This window comes from Pyrus communis, chromosome 17, assembly GCF_963583255.1.
Source record: "Pyrus communis chromosome 17, drPyrComm1.1, whole genome shotgun sequence".
NCBI classification, from domain to species: Eukaryota; Viridiplantae; Streptophyta; class Magnoliopsida; order Rosales; family Rosaceae; genus Pyrus; species Pyrus communis.
The window spans coordinates 11,384,377-11,403,780 of NC_084819.1; the positions used below are offsets into that span (position 1 = coordinate 11,384,377).

At 37.9% G+C, this 19,404-nt stretch overlaps 1 protein-coding gene and 2 long non-coding RNA genes across 3 annotated transcripts; 1 reads left to right on the top strand and 2 right to left on the bottom strand.

The window, feature by feature from the left end:
• Window positions 1-3,528: 3,528 nt before the first annotated feature.
• On the bottom strand, window positions 3,529-5,542 carry LOC137723736 (uncharacterized). The gene is made up of 3 exons (XR_011066957.1): window positions 4,928-5,542; window positions 4,486-4,639; window positions 3,529-4,139 (listed from the first exon to the last, which is right to left on the bottom strand). It is a non-coding gene; the product is annotated as an uncharacterized lncRNA (long non-coding RNA).
• Window positions 5,543-8,325: 2,783 nt separating this feature from the next.
• Window positions 8,326-11,243, bottom strand: LOC137722485 (L-ascorbate peroxidase 2, cytosolic). Its single transcript, XM_068461494.1, has 10 exons — window positions 11,082-11,243; window positions 10,734-10,865; window positions 10,452-10,626; window positions 10,249-10,314; window positions 9,609-9,657; window positions 9,436-9,518; window positions 9,262-9,341; window positions 8,972-9,074; window positions 8,781-8,839; window positions 8,326-8,663 (listed from the first exon to the last, which is right to left on the bottom strand). The coding sequence occupies exons 2-10, from the start codon at window positions 10,850-10,852 to the stop codon at window positions 8,645-8,647; spliced, it is 753 nt and encodes a 250-aa protein (XP_068317595.1). The 5' UTR covers window positions 10,853-10,865; window positions 11,082-11,243; the 3' UTR covers window positions 8,326-8,644.
• A 644-nt stretch (window positions 11,244-11,887) lies between these two features.
• LOC137721830 (uncharacterized) lies at window positions 11,888-13,410 on the top strand. The gene is made up of 4 exons (XR_011066727.1): window positions 11,888-12,011; window positions 12,129-12,228; window positions 12,511-12,850; window positions 12,988-13,410. It is a non-coding gene; the product is annotated as an uncharacterized lncRNA (long non-coding RNA).
• Window positions 13,411-19,404: the final 5,994 nt, after the last annotated feature.

A 19,404-nucleotide genomic window follows, 5' to 3' on the forward strand; every position in this document is an offset into this window, starting at 1 on the left:
GTATTTTGTGAAGCCTTCTTCTGACTCTCCATTTTAGGGGGAAAGAGGGAGTGAAGTGCAAATTCGAGAAGATGGTATGGATGATGTGTTACAGGCAGAGTTGCGGACGAAACCTGTTATGCTGCGTGATACTAACCAGTTGGCTATAGATAGCGATCAGTCAACTGTCATTCCTAAGACTATTTCTACAAACAACCCATCGGATGTGCCTAACGAGTTGCATGTTGTTGTTATGTTTGACGAATTGCCTTTTGATGGCCAGTTACTTACTGCTGGTATGACTAACGAGCTACTTGTTGATGGTTCATCCAGTGATGATTCTTCTAATGGTTTGGTATAAGATGGTGACACACATGAGGTAAATTTTTATGATTCTTCTACTTATCAATTGCCTCCACGAGTTAATTGTGGAAATATGAGCCTGTTATGCATGCTAAAGCCAAATATCTTATCAACAACTATGTGTCTACTCATCATTTGTCCAAACCATATGCATCTTGCATATGTTAGTTATCTAGTGTATCAGTTCCAACAAAAGTGCAGGATGCTTTGTTTAACCCTAAGTGGGTTAATGCCATGAATGTTTAGATGGAAGCTTTGGAAAAGAATTCCACTTGGGAATTGGTTTCGTTGCCAAACAGGGAGAAAGTTGTTGGATGTAGTGGGTGTTCACTATTAAGCATAAAGCAGATGGTTCTATTAACCGATACAAAGCCAGGTTAGTTGCTAAGGGTTATACTCAAACCTATGGTGTGGACTATCAGGAAACTTTTGATCCTGTTGCCAAACTTAACATTGTTCGTGTTCTTATGTCCTTAGCAAAAACCAGGATTAGCCCCTATTGCAGTTTAATGTTAAAAATGATGTCCTTCTTGGTGACCTTAAGGAGGAAGTTTATATGGATCTCCTACCCAGTATCGGTATATCTCCTGAAAAAGGTGTTGTGTGTAGATTGCGAAAGGCTTTGTATGGTTTGAAACAATCTCCTAGAGTGTGGTTTGGAAGGTTTACAAGTTCAAAGAAGAAGTTTGGATATTTTCAGAGTCATTCAGACCATACTTTGTTTCTAAAGTGATGAAATGGTAAGCTAACTACATTGATTATTTATGTTGATAACATGATAATGATTGGTGATGATCAAGCGGAGGTACAACACCTTCAAAACTATCTAGCTATTGAATTTGAGATGAAAGAATTGGGTGAATTGAAGTATTTTCTTGGAATCAAGGTTGCACGATGCAAGCATGGTATTTTTCTGTCTCTACGGAAGGATGTCCTTGATATATTAGATGAAAGAGGTATGTTAGATTGCAAACCTATTGATACTCCGATTGAGTAGAATTATTGTCTAGGCTTATTTCCAAATCAAGTTCCTACTAATAAAGAACGGTACAGAAGCTTGTGGGGAGAATAATTTATTTGTCTCACACTCGCCCTGACATTGCTTATGCAATTAGTGTGGTAAGTCAATTTATGTACTCACCTATTGAAGCTCATATGGATGTTGTAATCTGTATTTTGAGGTACTTGAAGATGGCTCCTGACAAAGGCTTGCTTTTCTCCAATAATGGTCATTTGAATGTAGAAGGGTATATAGATGCAAATCGGGCAGGTTCTATCACTGACCAGCGATCTATATCTGGATACTTTACTTTTGTGGGTGGTAATCTAGTTACTTGGAGAAGCAAGAAACAAAAGGTGGTGGCTAGGTCAAGTGTTGAAGCTGAGTTTCGTGGTATGTCTCATGGTGTATGTGAGTTGTGGTTGAAAAAATTGTTGAGATCTTAGATTTAAACCCAAGGGTGCTATGAAACTCCATTGTGATAACAAAACATGTGGAGATTGATCGACATTTCATCAAGTAAAAATTGGATGCTAGAATTAATAATTTTCCGTTTGTGGGATCTCAGATCAACTTGCTGATGTGCTTACTAAGGCTATGTCTAATAATGTGTTTTCCAACTCGCTTGACAAGTTGGGTATGCATGACATCTTTGTTCCAACTTGAGGGGGAGTGTTGCGAGTTATATATTTATATATTAGTTAAAGTGTAAATAGTAGTTTGTTGTCCCACATTGACGAAATGCATATGTAATACTAATTGAAACTCGTATACATACTCCACTTTGGAGATGAATGAATATACAAGAAATTCCCAAATATTATCATATATATTTTTGGTATTTTACCATGTTTAATTCAACTACACATGTGTATGTATTCACTGACGGTATATAAATCAACCTTCTTCATATATTAAATGTTATAATCCATCAACTAACGTTTATCATGATGCAACGGAGAGAATATGGCGGCTCGTTATCAATATCAATTTACATAAGATTACGATACGCATCTACGTAAAATAAGCGAGAAAAGAAAAATCTAATCAAAACTCCAATTAATTTCAAAGTTAAAGTATGCAACACTAAACTTTCTACTAGAAACATGATTCAAAAAGTTAGTCAACAACTAATTTTTGTGAATGACAGTATAAATTTATGTCAAATACTATAAAGTGGCCTCTTCTTATTTCGTTGGATGCTCATCTCTTTTACCTATAGCGTTATGAGCGTGTCTTATTGTTATCGTTTATTGTGTCGAGTGGAGAAAAACAATCATAAATTCAAGAATTTTTATCAACTAGTTATGATAGTTTCCAACTCAATTAAGTCCCATATTAAACTTCAGTTGAGTTCCCTAAAATCACTCATTCTGCTGCTAACTCTATTTGTGGTAATGGTTTGGTCCCATTGATTGGTGGTTAGTGTGCTTGTTTCTTGCCTTCTTCTAGGGGGCTTTGATGCAACTTTGGTGACGAAGGTAAAATGGACCAATCAATATTATTGAGTTTGGTTTAATCTTATTTAATGGCGAAAGAGAAAGTACAACAATAAAAGTTAAGACCTTGTTTGGCATGCCGTATGACTCATCATAATTAATATAGAAGTAGTTGTTTGGTACACTCTCGCACTAAATAAACACCTGCTTTGTTAACTGTTCCATCAAATTTAATACAATTGACACGGGACTATTAAAACACCCCAAAAGCTTGGGATAGTTAGGGTTGGTTTGGTATTGCTGTGTTTTGCAAAAAAACTGCTTCTGCTGTGCTGTGAGAATAAGCGGCTATGAAATAAAGCAGCAGAGTGTTTGATAAACTTTTTTGTAAAAGTGCTTTTGGAAAAAAAGCAGTATAATAATGTTTGGTAAATTTTTATGTAAAACAACTATGACAATGTGAAATGACAAAAAAAATGTATAATACTAGATGTGCTATTCATTTAATTTTCTTAACAAATAAAGGTGAATTACTAAATATATGCTTTATTTTTAAAAGAAAAAAATTTATAAACTTTATCTTAAATATTAATTAGTACGACAAAATACTTCAATTGAAATACCTCCGTATTTCTCACAACTCAGAGTGCGAGTGAACGGAATTTGTAGTGTATTCTGGTTAAAAAACTTTTAAACCATAACATACAAAACAACTCTAGATATTGGTTTTGCTTAGTGGGTGACCAATTGAACAAACTTTCATGCCCTTAATCTAATAAAAACTTTGAACAAAATCCATCACCAACATACAATCTAAAGAATGACATTATTCAATACCTCTTCCTAATCTCTCTCTCTATCCACCTCTTTCATTGTTTGTACAACCTGGAGTGGAAATTAAGCAGAGATATGTTATTTACAGTAGCAGACCTAAAATCCAAAGGATCATTCCATTGCCTTAACGGATCATCGGGCCATCTCATATTAACATTGTCAATCACCAAGCCATTGATGTGTTCCATGATGATCCCGGCCGTGCTGTGTTTAACAAGTCCCTGGCATGCCGGTCTGAAGTCTACCAACCCACCAGCATTGTTGGTCCATCTTCTGTAAGTCAGATCCAAGTTAATGAATTGTAAATCACTCAGAAGCCCGCCTTTAGAACCTGATAAGAATACTCCATTCTCGGAAGTTGAGGTGATATTAATGGAAGAGTAGGTTAGAGATTGAACCCTCCTTTGACTTTGAGTGTCGAGGACATGTGGTCATGTAGATTGGCTCCGCTCTTCCCCACCAGGATTGATCATAGTATCTTGTGCTCATATTTATGTTTGAGAAGGTAATGTAACTCACATTTCCTGCACAGGTGAATAATTAGTAATCTTGTTGTCATACTGAGAGAGCTATGACAGCAAGCCATGATCAACCTTTATTTCATCAAAACATAAGCAGGTAAAGGCAGAATAACAATAATGAAGAATCAAAACCCTCCCATTAAAACAGAATTATTCCGCAATGACAAGGTGGCTACAACAAAATGCCATGACTGATGGTTATAGGAAACCATTCATACGATGATAAGGCGATACAGACAAGCAAGTATAGAATAAGATTTCAAAGTCATTTATTGCTTTCAATTGTTATTCCACACATTCAGAGAGTTATAGATGGACTAACAGTCTAACAGTGTTACAGTCATCTTACCCTTCCCTACACCCTGTAAGGCGCTTATGGGCTACCAAAGAGCGGAAAATGTGATTCCAATGCTAAACAAATGCACCGTACTCCCAGCCATCCACATCATGAAACCCATCATCATCAAATTCTTGAATGGGGCCTGTGCAACTTCCCATGCTTTCTGCTCAAACATAAAGACACCATGAAATCCATAAAAGCCCAAATATTCGAATATCACCACATTCTCATCGGTATTAACAGGGCTAAAAAAATTCAGCAGAAAAGAAATCTAAAATTCTAATCCATCAGCAATTTAAATCATGCCCAATTTGCGATCAAGTGATTATTCTCGAGTTAAGAGGTAAAGGTACAATCTTTCACCATTTAAAATGTCTGAAATCCTAAGTCTGAAAAACCCTAAATCCAATTGCTTAAATAAATTCTAATTTAGGGAGAGGGGAGTCAGTACATGAGCTTTCCAAGTAGATTCAGCATCCTTCTTCTGGCGACCCACAGTCGAATCATCCTACAGAAAAACAAAAACCCCAAGTCCAATTAATTGGGAACAAACCCAACCCTAAATTCCCAATCCAAATCGAACGAAGAAGCAAAAGAGAGAAAGGGGGTAAAAAAACCGTTCGAGGGAGGCACGAGAGAAGCCAGGAGGGTCAGGGAAGTTGCGGGAAGAAGGGGAAGTTGAGTTGTCAGTCAAGTCAACGGCCCATCTCCGACCTTCTTCCATTACTCCCTTTCCCTTCTCCATCGTCACCGTCGTTGTCGTCTTCTCGGACACAGTTGCAGCAGTAGAGTTGCAGCGCCACTCTTTGATTTGATCCGACTAAATTAATTACAACAAATATATTCAAGCAAATCGAGTACCTAGTACCTAGAAGGCGACGGTGGTGTGGCGCTGAGACCGACTGAGAGAGAGGAAAAGGAGGAGGAGGAAGAGGTGAAGCGGCAGGAGGGAAAAGGGGCGTGCGGAGTGTTTTGCAAGAGAGAAGAGGGCGTGCAGAGTGTTTTGAGGAATCAGGAGAAAGGAGAAAAGAGGGAGCAGTATTGGCAAATTGAAAAAAATTCATTAACAAAGTATTGTAGCTCCGTGTTTTGTATAATAAGCCGTTTCTTGAAGCTGCATTTTGCAGCTTCCACTTTCTGGCTTTTTTTTTAATTTAAAATTTTGAAATAAAGCTGTTTTGAGAGGTTTATCAAACACCAAAAACTCTTCTAGGTTTTTTTTAAAATCACCTCAACCCTAAACTGGGGCTTAGTCGGGTCCTTTCCATCTTCACGAAGTCACCCTTAACGACTTCTTAGAGTGGGCTTTCAAACTCCAGCTTCCTCTCCATGTCCCTCACCCTTCAACTTGTGTCCGACTCCATCGAATTCAAATCCCCCACTGCCACCATCTTCGCTCCGCCAGACGCCACCTTCATGCCCTTGGGCGAGCCCTTTCTCCCACTCATCTTCTACAACATCTCCCCGAGAAGAATCTCCGTGAACAACCTTCAAGTACCTCCGCCCCAATACAAAGATCCCGACTTTGCTCTCCAATTACTCCCTCACCGTCACTGCCTCCCCAAATTTCCAAGGCCATTTGTCGATCAACGATCTGGGTATTAATCCTAACGCAGTTCTAGATGATGGGTCGATGATCGTTTACGCAATCGACGAGCTTTTCAATTTGTCCTTCTTGGCCACCGACGCCGCTCAAGAACCGGTGGCAGATCAACCATTGATGAGCTTTGTTTCGCGTGTTCAACGGCTGAGCCCTGCTCCGAGTACGACTGTGAATTACAACATGGAGGCTGAAACGTACCGGCCCGGTCCAGAATCTTTCGGTTTTGTCGCCAATTTGCTGAGATCCAAAAGGTACTCAATCTTTGCCGCATTTCTTGATGCACAGCTGGTGGGGAAGATGAAGAAAGGAAGCCACGCTGGGTTTCCTTCTTCTTTTTTTTTTTTTTTCTAATTTTTTATGATGATTAATTCCTTTTTTTTGTTTTTCTTTGGTTAATTTTCTCCTTTTTATTCATTTTAACAACAATTATTTGGTGAAATTTTTTTGAAAATTATTATAGTTACGTCGTCATCTGATGCACAGATTAGTCCGACACAGCACCAAACGTTCGATTAATTTAGTCAGTACAGTTCGGACTAAATGACCATCTACTATTGGATTAGGATCTAACGGTGGGTACAATTTTCTTGGACCCTGGTATCTAGGATAAGCAAGTTTGCAATATTATTTGACTCTATTTTAAAGTTTGGTCTTGTTTGAGTATATGATTGTATTGGATAATTCACTAAATTCAACTTGAACAAGCAATTCATTTCAACTCCTAAATCTTATCCAATTTAAAGGTGGAACATAAATTAGTTAGAACGGAAACTTCTCCCTTTCAATCCTACCAAGTTGGAAGTGACAAATTTCCTTCGTATCTAATCGGTCTTATACCTTCAACAATGTAGAAAACTTATAACTTCCAACTGGATAGGATGAAATTAAAGCTAACAAGATATCAAATCCAATCCAATACTTGCAGTGACGGATCTAGGATTTATTTATTTTTATTTTATTTTTCGGAGTGTTAGACATATAATAATTTTAAAAATTAAATCATAGTTCCATCATCCATAACTTATAAAACAAATAACAATACAAGTTACAATAATCCCCGACGTGTTTTCATATTTTAAAAACGTTGCATTATAGCTTCATTGTCAATGGAAGAAAAAACATTGCTCTCAATATAAACCATCATGCTATCAACCATTGATATCTCATTCGGTTATGCAATGAAGTCTTCACAATATTCATAGCGGAAAAAGCTTTCTCCACTGAAGTAGTAGCAACTGGTAGAACCAAAGCCAATGTAATTAGCAAATACACGTGATTATACACTCTATTCCTCCCCATCTCCACCATTTTTTTTGCAAGTCTACCAATTCCTTTCAATTGAGAAAATTCACTACTCAAACACATATCAAGAATATAATGCTCAAGTTGATCTTCAAGTGCCAAAAGTTGACATAGTAAATTCATTCGGATAAAATTAAGCAAAACAAATTAGCCTTTGTTCATTAAGAACCAAGAATGAATAATTCGGGCTCAAAGTAATATTTATTAAAAAATAATTAGAAGAGCTACTCTTACAGTTGGAGGGCATGTATGAAGTCAACTCCAATCTACAAGGGAGCACCACCCAAGTTATCTATGGATATTGACCAAAGTTCGGGGGATTAGCACTCAAGTTATCTATGGACATTCACCAAGGTTCGAGGGGTCAGCTGACCCCCTGCCCCCTCAATGCATCCGCCTCTGAATACTTGTAAGATTATGAGTATGAAGCATATGTCAGAACCGGTTATAGTGTTTGAAATTGATGTGGAAAGGTCTTGATTAAAAGCTATTAGTTATCCCTAGTGTTTTGGGATAACAAAATTGAGTGTAGTTCAATCCTTTTGGGATTAGAACTTAGTACTGGAACTCTTATTAGATTCATAGATCTTTATGGTTTGTATATTCTGATAGGGAATGGTTGGAGGAACATTATATAAAGTTCAAACCACTGCTCTTGCAATCACCGGCTTATTATTCGTTCCAGAACCTATTGATTGAAAGAGCTATTGTTTTTGTAAAAGAGAAGGTTTGAGCACAAGAAGCTGCAATGGCTTCATCATCTGGATCGAATCCGGCACGGAAGTGTTAAAGGTATTCATTCTTCGGTTTGCTTGTTGATTGTTTGATATGAGTTGTGGTTGATTGGTTGAATCTATATTCCTTGAATGAGAATTTATAAACTGTTCTTACAATACTAACCACCAAGCAAGGCCAAAAGTGTGCACCAAATATTGCATTGTGAATGTCATGAAGGACAAGTTTCACCACACCTCTGACATTACATTCATTAGAAGCATTGTTCAATACGGGTACACATGTGACATTACATTAAAAAAGTGATACACAACGTGAAATTATAATACAGTTTTACTAGCATTGTTCATTACGACTACACATGACATTATATTATAAGCAGCAAATGCTGCCATAGTATTATTACCAATCACAAGCGGAAAAACTTTGACAGAAAATAACATACCATATTTTTACAATCATTTGTTCATTCAAATCTAGAAGAAATCGCACAAGCCAGCCCCCAACCAATCTACAAATCACAATCCTTTACTCAGCATCCGCAAATCTGCAAAAGAAAAATGTTACACAAGTCAAATTTTCAGATTTATAAATAAATTGAAATACTAGAGAATAATCGAAGGAAAAACAACAAAAGCTAGTGTTCTAAGTTTCCAGTACTCACCCAAGCTCGGAGAGCTTCAAATGTGCTTCGGCATAATCAGCAAAGAAGGCGTCTTCGTCCTAATCGAAGCAAAACCAAAGAAATCAAAAGTTGGATCAGACGATCATCAATGCCGCAGATCATACGCATACACTGCATCTTAAAGCCATAAGTTACTGAGATTAAGTAGAATTGCACAATTAGATACAAACCGCAGCATAAGTCTCAACAAGAGGGCGAAAGACTGGATCCTCGAGAAGAGCTTTATCTGATGGCAGCTGAAGAAGACCTTCTTTCTCCCCACTAAGAAGTTCCCTGTTTGGAAAAATGATGGTAAATCAGACAGACAATACTTAACTCTTCACAAATAGTTAGTAGTACCAATATTAACATACGCACAGTATAAAAGGGATAATTAGATGACTTGCAGCGCAAGGTTCCATTTAATCTGCGAAGTATTATTAATTCAGCGAAAGTAAAACTGAATGGAATGAATCTTTACTTGAAATAGGAGTTGTCAAAAATGAGAGGGTTCGTTGTCCAGGGTCCCTCGAATCCAGAACGCTCCTTGTGGCACCTACCCTGCAGAAAAAAGATCCCAAATACACAATATTTCAGTACTACATACTCTTATGGTAATTACACAGAAGGAAGAATGTAACGGTCATGCACAGACCAAGGTGTGTCCACCGGATAATGCAACAATGTCCTTGTCGCTAAGTCCCATGTGTCCAAAGACAACCCTCAGATGATCCGAACCTAGAACACATACCAACACAGAAAGAAATAATTAAAGACATCCGTCTTACAATCATACACTTGAAATTGCAAGATTTAGCAGCTACTAACCTTCGGTGGCATTTGGCAAACGACCTTCTGGTGGTGGTTCTTGTTTATCCTAAAATTAGTACACAAGGTTAGATGATTCTAGGAAGGAAAACAAGTTCGACCAATGATTACTATCTACTCTATCCTAAAGTCTGGCCTCGTTTAGTGGTTTGGATTGGATTGGATAAGTCACTAGATTAAACTTGAACAAGAAATGGTTGTCTAACTCCCAAATTTTATCCAAGTCAAAGGTCCCTTCCTCACCTTCCAATCCTACCAAGGTGGAAGGCCTTCATATATAATCCGTCTTCTACCATCAACTCGAACAAGGTTTGGGAGTTGGAATCCACTTTTTGCTACATACATTAAATCTAGCAAGCTATCAAATTCAATCCAATACAATATACCAAACGATGCCTAAGAGTGTAAACCAAATATTGCATTGTGAATGTCATTAGAGCCAAATTTCAGTCGACCAAATCCTTTAATCCTACCAAAACTTCTGATTATTACCAACGGGAGAAAAAATGGGTGAAGAAATCATAGTGTATATATTATAAATAAACTCACAAACAAGTTTCCATTCACAATACGGGACATTAAATGTCATAAAAAAAAAAAAAAAAATTAAAGTTGTGGAGAAAAACAAGGGTTTACTTACTGGTCTACCAGGGTGGAAAGGGATCTCAGGCCCTCCTGTTATTTCTACAGCAACAACTCCAGCCAACTTCAATTCACAGCAAAACACATCAAATTTCATTAAAATAACAAAACTAATCACATCAAATAAAAGATTAGGATTCAATGACTAATTTAGTGTCGATCATCGCTTTTATAAGACAAATTCCCTTAATGGATATGTACCTGGTAGAAGTCTGCATATGAGAGGATCGGAAACTGCTCCTTGATCGGCTCCAAAAGCCTAACCGCAATATCAAGACCGTTGTTTGCTTCATGAGCGAGCTCCTCCGGGTGCCTGATGGTCCCAAATGGTCCTCCAGTCTTCGTTTCTATGTCAAACGTACCAGCTGAGTGCCATCTGCGCCCATCATTCAAAACATCAACACTCAGCACCCACTCGATCATTGCCAACAACAAAAAGAGTCAGATCAATAAATATATACACAGAGGTTTATGAGTTCTTACGCTAATCGGAGAATTATAGGAGCGCAGTTCTTCTCAGCGATGAGCCCTCGGAGTTTTCTCTTGCATTTTTCAACTGCCTTCAGGTATTCCTCGCTCACAGTCGGGTATTGTTTCACCATGTTGACGATCAATCTTTTCACACATTCAAAGTATAAAAAGGTAAGTGTATTACTTAGCACGATCATTTACAAATCTCAGTCGTTAAACCAATCAAAATCAAATACTCATGAACATATAGATGAAAGTTTAATCACATATCCATTAAGTGATGACCACATATCGATCAAATACTGAAAAACAATCATTTCGGCAATCGAAATTTATAAGAAAATAAGAAATAAAACTTACGATCCAAACAATCTAGCTAGAAAGTAGAAGCCAACGCTACGGAATTGAGCACAGCACAGGTCTCTGTAGTGAGTTTCAGACACACATCAAAATGGATATATAAGAAGCGTTTTTTCGGGGACGAAGGTTCTAGCGATTCTTTTAGTCTTCTGGTGCTGAACCAACGGCCAAGATCGTGCCAAGGAAGCGAGGGCTGAGGTGTGGACTAGAGGCGGAAAAGGAAACAGAAATTTGCAATTAGTTGGGCCACGTGTTGGATGGAGAGTGGTGTAGAGTGTGACTACTTGGACGTACATGGATGATTGGATCATTAATTTTTGTTTTTTTTTGTTCATAGAATGATTTGAGTCATTTGAGGAGTAGCTTCTAGAGACCATAACAATCAAAACGGAATTAGATTCTATCAGGATTGTTTTGTGAAGATCTTAAGATTTTCATATCTTAATTATTTATCGTGTATCGTGCGATTAAAAGTTTTTTTTGCTTTTTTTACTTAAAATTAAACATAAATAATATCTGACGAAAACTGATACAATAACGATTAAGATATGAGAATCCCTAGAATCTCCACAAAATGAATCCAAAGAAGATCCTCTTCCAATCAAAACCATCTTTATCAAAATATTAAGGTGATTTAGCACAACACAAATCTAGCTTCACCCGTGGCAAAGTTGCAAACTCAAGATGACCACACACTCAACTAACTATAATAATGCGGTTTAAAGTTATTTTTAACGAAAGTATAAGATGCCTGTAAGATGGTCGTTAAGTGACGCGCAAAAAGTCATCAAAAAAGGCCCTTTACTTTTCCCAACCCTCAAACGTCCTCTCTGTGTACTTTTCCGTGCTTTTATCATATCCAGGGTTTCATCTCCTACACACCATTTCCTGCTTCTCGTCTCCTCCTTTTCCGTCGCACGCTGTAAGTCTGTAAGTCTTCGCTTCAATGCCTCCGAGCGACTTCGTTTGGATAGTACGTTATCAATGTCGATGTGCGATAACTGCTTTGTTTGGGTAGTAATGGTTATGGCATTGTTTGTTTCTCAGCAAAATCATGACTGAAATCGAAGGGAAAACGTGTCCGATATGTGCCGAGGAGATGGATTTGACGGATCAGCAACTGAAGCTGTGGAAATGCGGTTACGAGGTCTGAGCGAAACACTAAATTCACTTGCTAGTTTTATTTGTTTGTAATTTCTTTGTGACAATGTGTTGTATTTACTCGTCGACTATAGTGGAAATAACTTTGATATAAAAGTCTGGATGGATGAATGTGTAAATTTGATGACATTGTAATTCGTATAATTGGCGAAAGATTTGATTTCTTCGGGTAGTTTTTCATGGTAAGTAAACTATGTATTCAGATTTATGTGGCACTTCTTTGTGGACTTCCTCTAATCCTCTGATTGTTCACCATTTGCGGGCATAGGTATGTGTTTGGTGCTGGCATCACATTATGGAAATGGCAGAGAAGGATGGAAGGGAGGGCTGCTGTCCAGTATGCCGTACACCTTATGACAAGAAATTGTTGGAGTGGCAGCACATGGTTTCGTTTCAGGTTAATGTATGTTGTTCTGTGACAACTGACAAGTTGAGGATAGAAACTGTTTCCCTCCTTGAACAGGTTGGTGGCTGAAATTAATGTGAAGCGGAAACAGAAAAAACCCAAGGGATTTGAAGTAAAGAAGCAGCATCTTACTGATGTTAGAGTTCTCCAACGGAGCCTAGTGTATGTGATTGGAATACCTATTAACCTTGCAAGTGAAGACGTGAGTAGCTATTATCTCATTGCTCTCAAAGTATTTAAGTTGGGACCTAGTCAAACATAACCTGATGTCTTATGGAAATTGTATAATACTCTCATAAATGTAGATCCTAAGATTTGTTTTTTCTTCGGTTTTACTAGCTTCTCAAGTGAAGGGAGTATTTTGGCCAGTACGGAAAGATTTTGAAGGTTTCTATCTCTCGTATAGAAAATGGGGCTATCCAACAGGCTCCAAACAACAGTTGCTATGTGTAAGTGGGGTTACCACTTTCAATGTTCTACAGGAACACAGGTAGAAAGAATAATAGGACAAAATTAAAAGTACCAAGATGACTGGAGGAGGGCAGGGAGGTAGTGTACTTTCTCTCGGTTTCAGCCGCCACATAATTTCACCATTTTCATGCTAGTTGGGTGTTCAGCCACCACATAACCTCACCATTTTAATGCTAGCTGAGTTTTCAGCCATGGCAACATCACCTGTCACAGCAACACCCATCACCTCATCCACTGAACCATCCATCCCCTGAAAACCTAAAAACTTTGGCCGCTTCTTTCACAACGCTGCTTGCCCAGACTGTTGTTTGCTATTGGTACTAGTCCTTCATGTACCATTGTGAGTAATAATGCCCACAAAAAGTTGGTTTGGGTTGTCGGTTTCTTATCTGCAAGATTAGAATACCCTCTCCACATATGGGCTGGGTTATCCCTCACTTGGATAACATTCTGGTTCGGCGTCCATCAAGACGTTCATCCCATGAAAGACTCCTAAACCCAGCCCATATGTGGAGAGGGCATTTTAATTTTGCAGATAAGGATACCAGTCCATAGAAAATAGAACCCAGAGAGAAACTGACAACCCAAACCAACTTTTTGTGGGCATCATTACTCACAAAGGTACCTGTAGCACTGGTACCACTAGCAAACAACAGCCTTCCAAGTGCAAGCAGGGTTGTGAAAGAAGCGGCCAAAGTTTTTGGGTTAGTTTCTGGGTTTTCAGGAGGATGGAGGGTTCAGTGGCTGAGGTGATGGGTGGTGCTGTGATAGGTGATGTTGCCATGGCTGAAGACCCAACTAGCATGAAAATGGTGAGGTTATGTGGTGGCTGAAAACCCAACTAGCATGAAAATGGTGAAATTATAAGGTGGCTGAAGACCGAGCTCTCTGTGAGATTATGTAATGGTGCCTAGCTCTCTATCTAAAGAGAGAGTACACTACCTCACTGCCCTCTTCCAATCTTCTTGGTCCTTTTAATTTTGTCCTGTTATTCTTCTAAGCCAGATGCTAGGCTCCATATGCTGACAGCAAACAACTTCTACCCCACATAACTTAGGATTTCAAGACCACTTCAGGAATAGTTACTCTTACCTAAATGATGCACAAAGAATTACTCCACAGCAACCAGATCAATTCTAGCCCAACAATCCATCTTCATTTGTGCAACCCCCGGTCAACACTTCAGTGATATGCATTTATCAAATAATGATTGGGCGCAATGGAATGGGGTCAATAGTGTTGCAATCTTGGTTTATCAAATCTACTGAGAAACAATCCATTGGGATTCAACAAGCTCATTCTCTGTTATGAGAATATGCCGTCTCCAAAAAGTTACTTCAGTCATCTAAACGACAGATCATTTGAAATGTGAGATTTCCTGTAGCTGGAGTTTCTCTTTCACTCTTGACTGGGGTCAAGTGTGACCGAGTGGATGACCTGGTTGATGTTAAATGTTCCCATGTGATGGAGCTTTATCCTTTGTCTTTCTTTTTGTTGGAATTTGATGTTTCTTGAAAAGACAAAGTAATGGGTTCAAGGATCGCTGCATTGACAGAATGGAACAATCAGCTGGAAGGAATTTTATGCATTCATTTGCTAGTAAGAGGCCTCGAGTACCGACATTCCTGGTCTGTCTCGTAACTGTCAATGCAGTTAAACAGTCTCCATATAGTGAAGGCACATGTTACCTAAGCAAGGATATGGATATGCTAGCATTGATATGAGGGAACACTGATGGGCTGCTGCAACTTCTAAAAGCAAGGTGAGATACATTATACATACATCACATATATTGAAACAGATAATGTCCGTTTTCAAGATTTACGTTAATTAGATTTTGAATTGACAAATGATATGCATTGCAATGTGTTATAGACTATAGCGACTGCACTTGCGGCATATGCTTAGTTTGTGCTAAAGGAGGTTGTATATTAAATACTAATGTAAGTGTGACATCTGTCCAAGTATATTAAAGAAAAACATAATACAGTCCAAATGTCTGGATAATTGCCCCTTATTGTTGTAAATTTGGATAGTTTGCGTTTGCGGAGGACAAATTAAAGTTCACATGTCCAGAAAAATGCTTCTCGACATAGTAATTAGTTATTTGTGTTGTTTTCTTTTTGCAGGTAGAGTTCAGGGCACTGGTATTAACAAGTACGTCCGTTTGTTTACTCAATGGATGAATCTGATGGTACCCAATATCGACCTTTGTTAAAGATAGATCACTTTCGCTAGTGAGCAAGTGTATAATTGTCACAAATGAATGCTGAATTGAAAGTTAAGTTAGTGGTAGTGATTTGGCTGACTGTTATGGCATACACTATCAGAGACCACTAAGTAGGGGAGAACCTTAGCTATTCCCAAGTGTATAGACCCGATTACAATTAAGATTTATTTCTGTGCATCTTGGTGTTTTTTTTTTTCTCATGTTTTTCTAGCCTCTCATCCATTTGTAGTTCATTTAGGTCTTCGTTCCTTTTGTTATAGGCATTTTTGCTTGCACTCGTCTAATTTAGGTTTTGCTTTTCTAGGGTTGGTCCAAAACATTCACCTTTTCTAGGTCACCGGGGACAATTGTGCATGCCTATAAAAGTCCCAAAACCAAGTAGGACGAGCTTCAACAGGAAGATTTTGCCACCGCATATGAACATCAGAAGACAAATGCCCAACACTAGACCATCCGCCACAAAACTAGATTCACGAAAGATATGAAGGAATGAAATATCTTGGAGGTAGCAAGCAAACTTCCGAATGTCGGCTTCCAAAGTAGATAGCTGCTAGGGGTAGAGGAGTTCCCATTCAAAGCATCAACAGGGACCTTAGAATCACCCTCTCCACATCCAAGTAAGAAAATCCCCTCGCGAGCAGCCTTCAGACCATCAAGGAGAGCTTGACCTTGAGTGATAAGAATGGTGGTCGATCCAATTCTACGAGCGCCCGCAAGGATAGGCATTCCCCCATTCTCTCAGCACAAAGGCGCAAGCTGCTTGAGAAGAAAACCAGTCTGATGCGCAGTGAAGCATGATGAGCACTCCAGACGTAGCAAGTTTCTCATGAGTTACTGATACATGTACAATGCAGCATATTAGAACCGACGTGGAAAACAGAACCGTCTGATCCCCATAATACAGGAGCTGGACGGTTAGCAGCTCCAAAATTCACTATTGCCTTGGTATGATCGAGGTGAAAATAATTGTCTATACAGACAAATGTCATGAGTGCAATGCAAGCCTCTGCGGCGATCACAACTTCTGTTCCATGAAGAAGCTGGACCAATGCACCGATTATCGTTGTTTCTGTTGCCTCAAATGTCTTTGCCAAATTCCCAAGAGCTTTAATGCCGGGGATGAGGAGCTCCCCGTTTGCTGCCTTCCCAATGAAAGGGTCTCGAGTAATTGATCAACAACAGATTTCGTAGTGGGAGAATTAGGACTCAAGGCATATGCTCTCATACCAATATCTTTTTCTGCCATTTTGGCAATAACCTAAGCATTTTCGAAATACTCCACCTTTCTTTTGAGAACAAACCAATGCATTTTTTTTTTAAGAATAAATCAATCTAATTACTCCATCTTCCTCAATGGTCAATCGCCATAACCAAAGATCTTGCCTCGGAAACAAAAACAAAAAAAGAGTTTTAATGAGAAGGGCTTAAACCAAGATTATTTTAATAAAAAAACTACCCTACAGTTTTCTTTAATCAAATGCACCTCAAAATTAAACATAAAGGCAGGGGCCTTCAATTCTACATGGGATGAATTACAGAGCCCAACAGAAACAAAAATAAGTTTCCAAAATTACCCCAACAAGGAGGCACAGGTCGGAAACTTGTTTGTTCTCATGAAGGAGAAAACTCACCTTAGCTCCAAGCAAAGCGTTGATCAGCATTTCGTTTTCTGGGTTTTTCTTCCTTCATTCTCAATGCATATTTCAGTTTTTGAATTTCCTTGTCCAAATTAGATTCAAATTTGGAGAATAACCAGACTTTGAGAAGAAAAAAAATCCCAAATTATTGAATCCAATCTCCAAAAGTACAATTAAAAAGAAACGAACAGGAAAGGAGATGTGCAATTGAATCAAGGAGGAGGACACTCAAACTGAATCCATTTTCCATGGAATAGGAAAAAAACAAAAATTCCAATTCCTTGCACCCATTTCTCCATAAAACTAAAAATAAAAATATATCTCTACATGTGATAAAACCACCTTCCCCAATTACAAAATCTAGAAAAGAAAAAGAAAATAGAAAAAGTAGACGAGAAAGAGAGAGAAAAGTGACTTCAACCATGGCGTTCAACTTTCATAACATTGTTAATGTTAAACATTTCTAGGAAATAGTATGATTTTTTTGCCACTTTTTAGAAAACAATGCAACCCGTTATGTTTTGAATCTGTAACTGTTTATGCAAAAACTAACACTGTCTTTAGAAAAACTAACACTATCTGTGGAAGAACTCTGGAAAAACTAGCACTGTCTCTGGAAAAACTAACATTGTCTCTGAAAAAACAGTCTCTGGAGAAATTAACACTGTCTCTAAAAAAACTAATACTGTCTCTGGAAACAATGACTTAGATTCCAAAAACAATGTTACTTAGAATCTAGAAACAGGTTTATTTTTACAGTCCATAAACAGTGACCTGTCGTTGTTATTGAATAGTATGTAGATCTCAAATTTATTTTCTCGAGAAACAAACGATGAACTCCACTGACGAAGAAAACTTGAAAATCATTATCTCAAATCCACTATGAATAATAACGACGATCACATTTCAACAAAATATAAATTAAATAGCATGAGGATCTATATTTTTGTTTCAAAGAAAAAGAAGAAGGTCTGCAAAACAACGATGAACTCTATTAACGATGAAAATCTGGAACCCAACCTAAAAAAGTTAGGGGTAAAATCGACAAATCATAATTTATTATAGTTGGGCCATTTTTAGTTAAACTGTTTTAACATGGCCTTGTACTAATCATTAAACAAAACTTATAATATGATTTTTTATTAAAACTAAAATTTTTCATGTTCTTTTCATTAGTTTTTCTTTAAAAGATAAAAAATAAAAAAGCAGCAGCTGCTGCAGCAGATTGGTAGTCGAGGGGAAAATTATTGCCACGAAGAAGAGCAATCAGTTTCACAATCGTAAAAAAGTTACGTCGTTGCGTCTATCGGAGGCAGCTCCTCGTGGGGTTTTTTAAAAAGAGGATGTGATGCAATTGGATTCTCATTATTAATCATCCCAAAGATTAAATTATACCAAGTCATCAGTGTTAAAATGCATATGTCATTGCTAAAGATTTCAACTTTAGTTTTAGAGGAAGCTAAATCCGATGCCATTGTGCGGAAATCGGACAAACTGGGAAGAGTAAGGTATCTACGCTAAGTCTCTAATATAACTTTACCGCCCATCATAAACATTAGTGGAGTCAGAATTTTGTGTTAGTGAATGCATGAGAAGATTCTAATTCTTATTCCTATCTCGATCCACTTAAAACCATGAGATCTTATAATTACATCCCTAACTCTCATAAGCTAATAAAATGAATCAAAACGGACCACTATGTCGATGGAAAAATTGAAAGTTAAACATACAACCACAAAAGACGGTTATCAAAGCAACGTTAAAGTGGTGATGCCGTGCGTTGTTTCAGTTAAACTTAAAACTTGAAACGAAACCTACACCCACACATGCTAATTATCATTTTGTTTCTAATTTTTTTTTTCCCAACTAATTTTGACACGTCCCAATCCCGATATTCCCAAATACCAGGATGGGCACAGCTGGCCGACACCTGAGGGTGACGAAGCCATATTAGCACGCATACAAATAAAATAGGTAATTAGAAAAAAATATGCCAGTGCGAAAACATATTCAGAGCATACAACTAATCAAGCATAATGTGAATGAATTACAATTAAGAAAATGTAAGAATAATGGAGTGGGTCATATGCTGAGAAGACTCGAAGATGCCTATGCAAAAGTGCCCTGACACCGAGCTTGCATGCCTCGATTCTAACTCCTAAATGGGGCGCAAAACAAAGGGTGATAGGACCAAAGTTTATAATAATAATATTAATAATAGGAAAAACATTTTCTTTCTGAACATACTAACCCCCTATTTTGAAAACTCATATAATACTATGTAATAGGTTTTTCCTGAAAACTCTAGCATGCCAAGGAAAACATTTGTAAAACATGTACATATAAAACAGTGCTCAGAGATGGTAGTATAGTCGCCCAAAGGCAAATCCATTAAACATTTGTAAATCACATCAATTA

Coding starts and splice junctions, on each gene's coding strand:
- LOC137722485 (XM_068461494.1), bottom strand. CDS start 10,852: ATGGTGAAACAATACCCGACTGTGAGCGAGGAATACCTGAAGGCAGTT. Junction 10,627..10,733: donor CCTATAATTCTCCGATTAGC/GTAAGAACTCAT, acceptor TGATGGGCGCAG/ATGGCACTCAGCTGGTACGT. Junction 9,519..9,608: donor TTTGCCAAATGCCACCGAAG/GTTAGTAGCTGC, acceptor TATGTGTTCTAG/GTTCGGATCATCTGAGGGTT.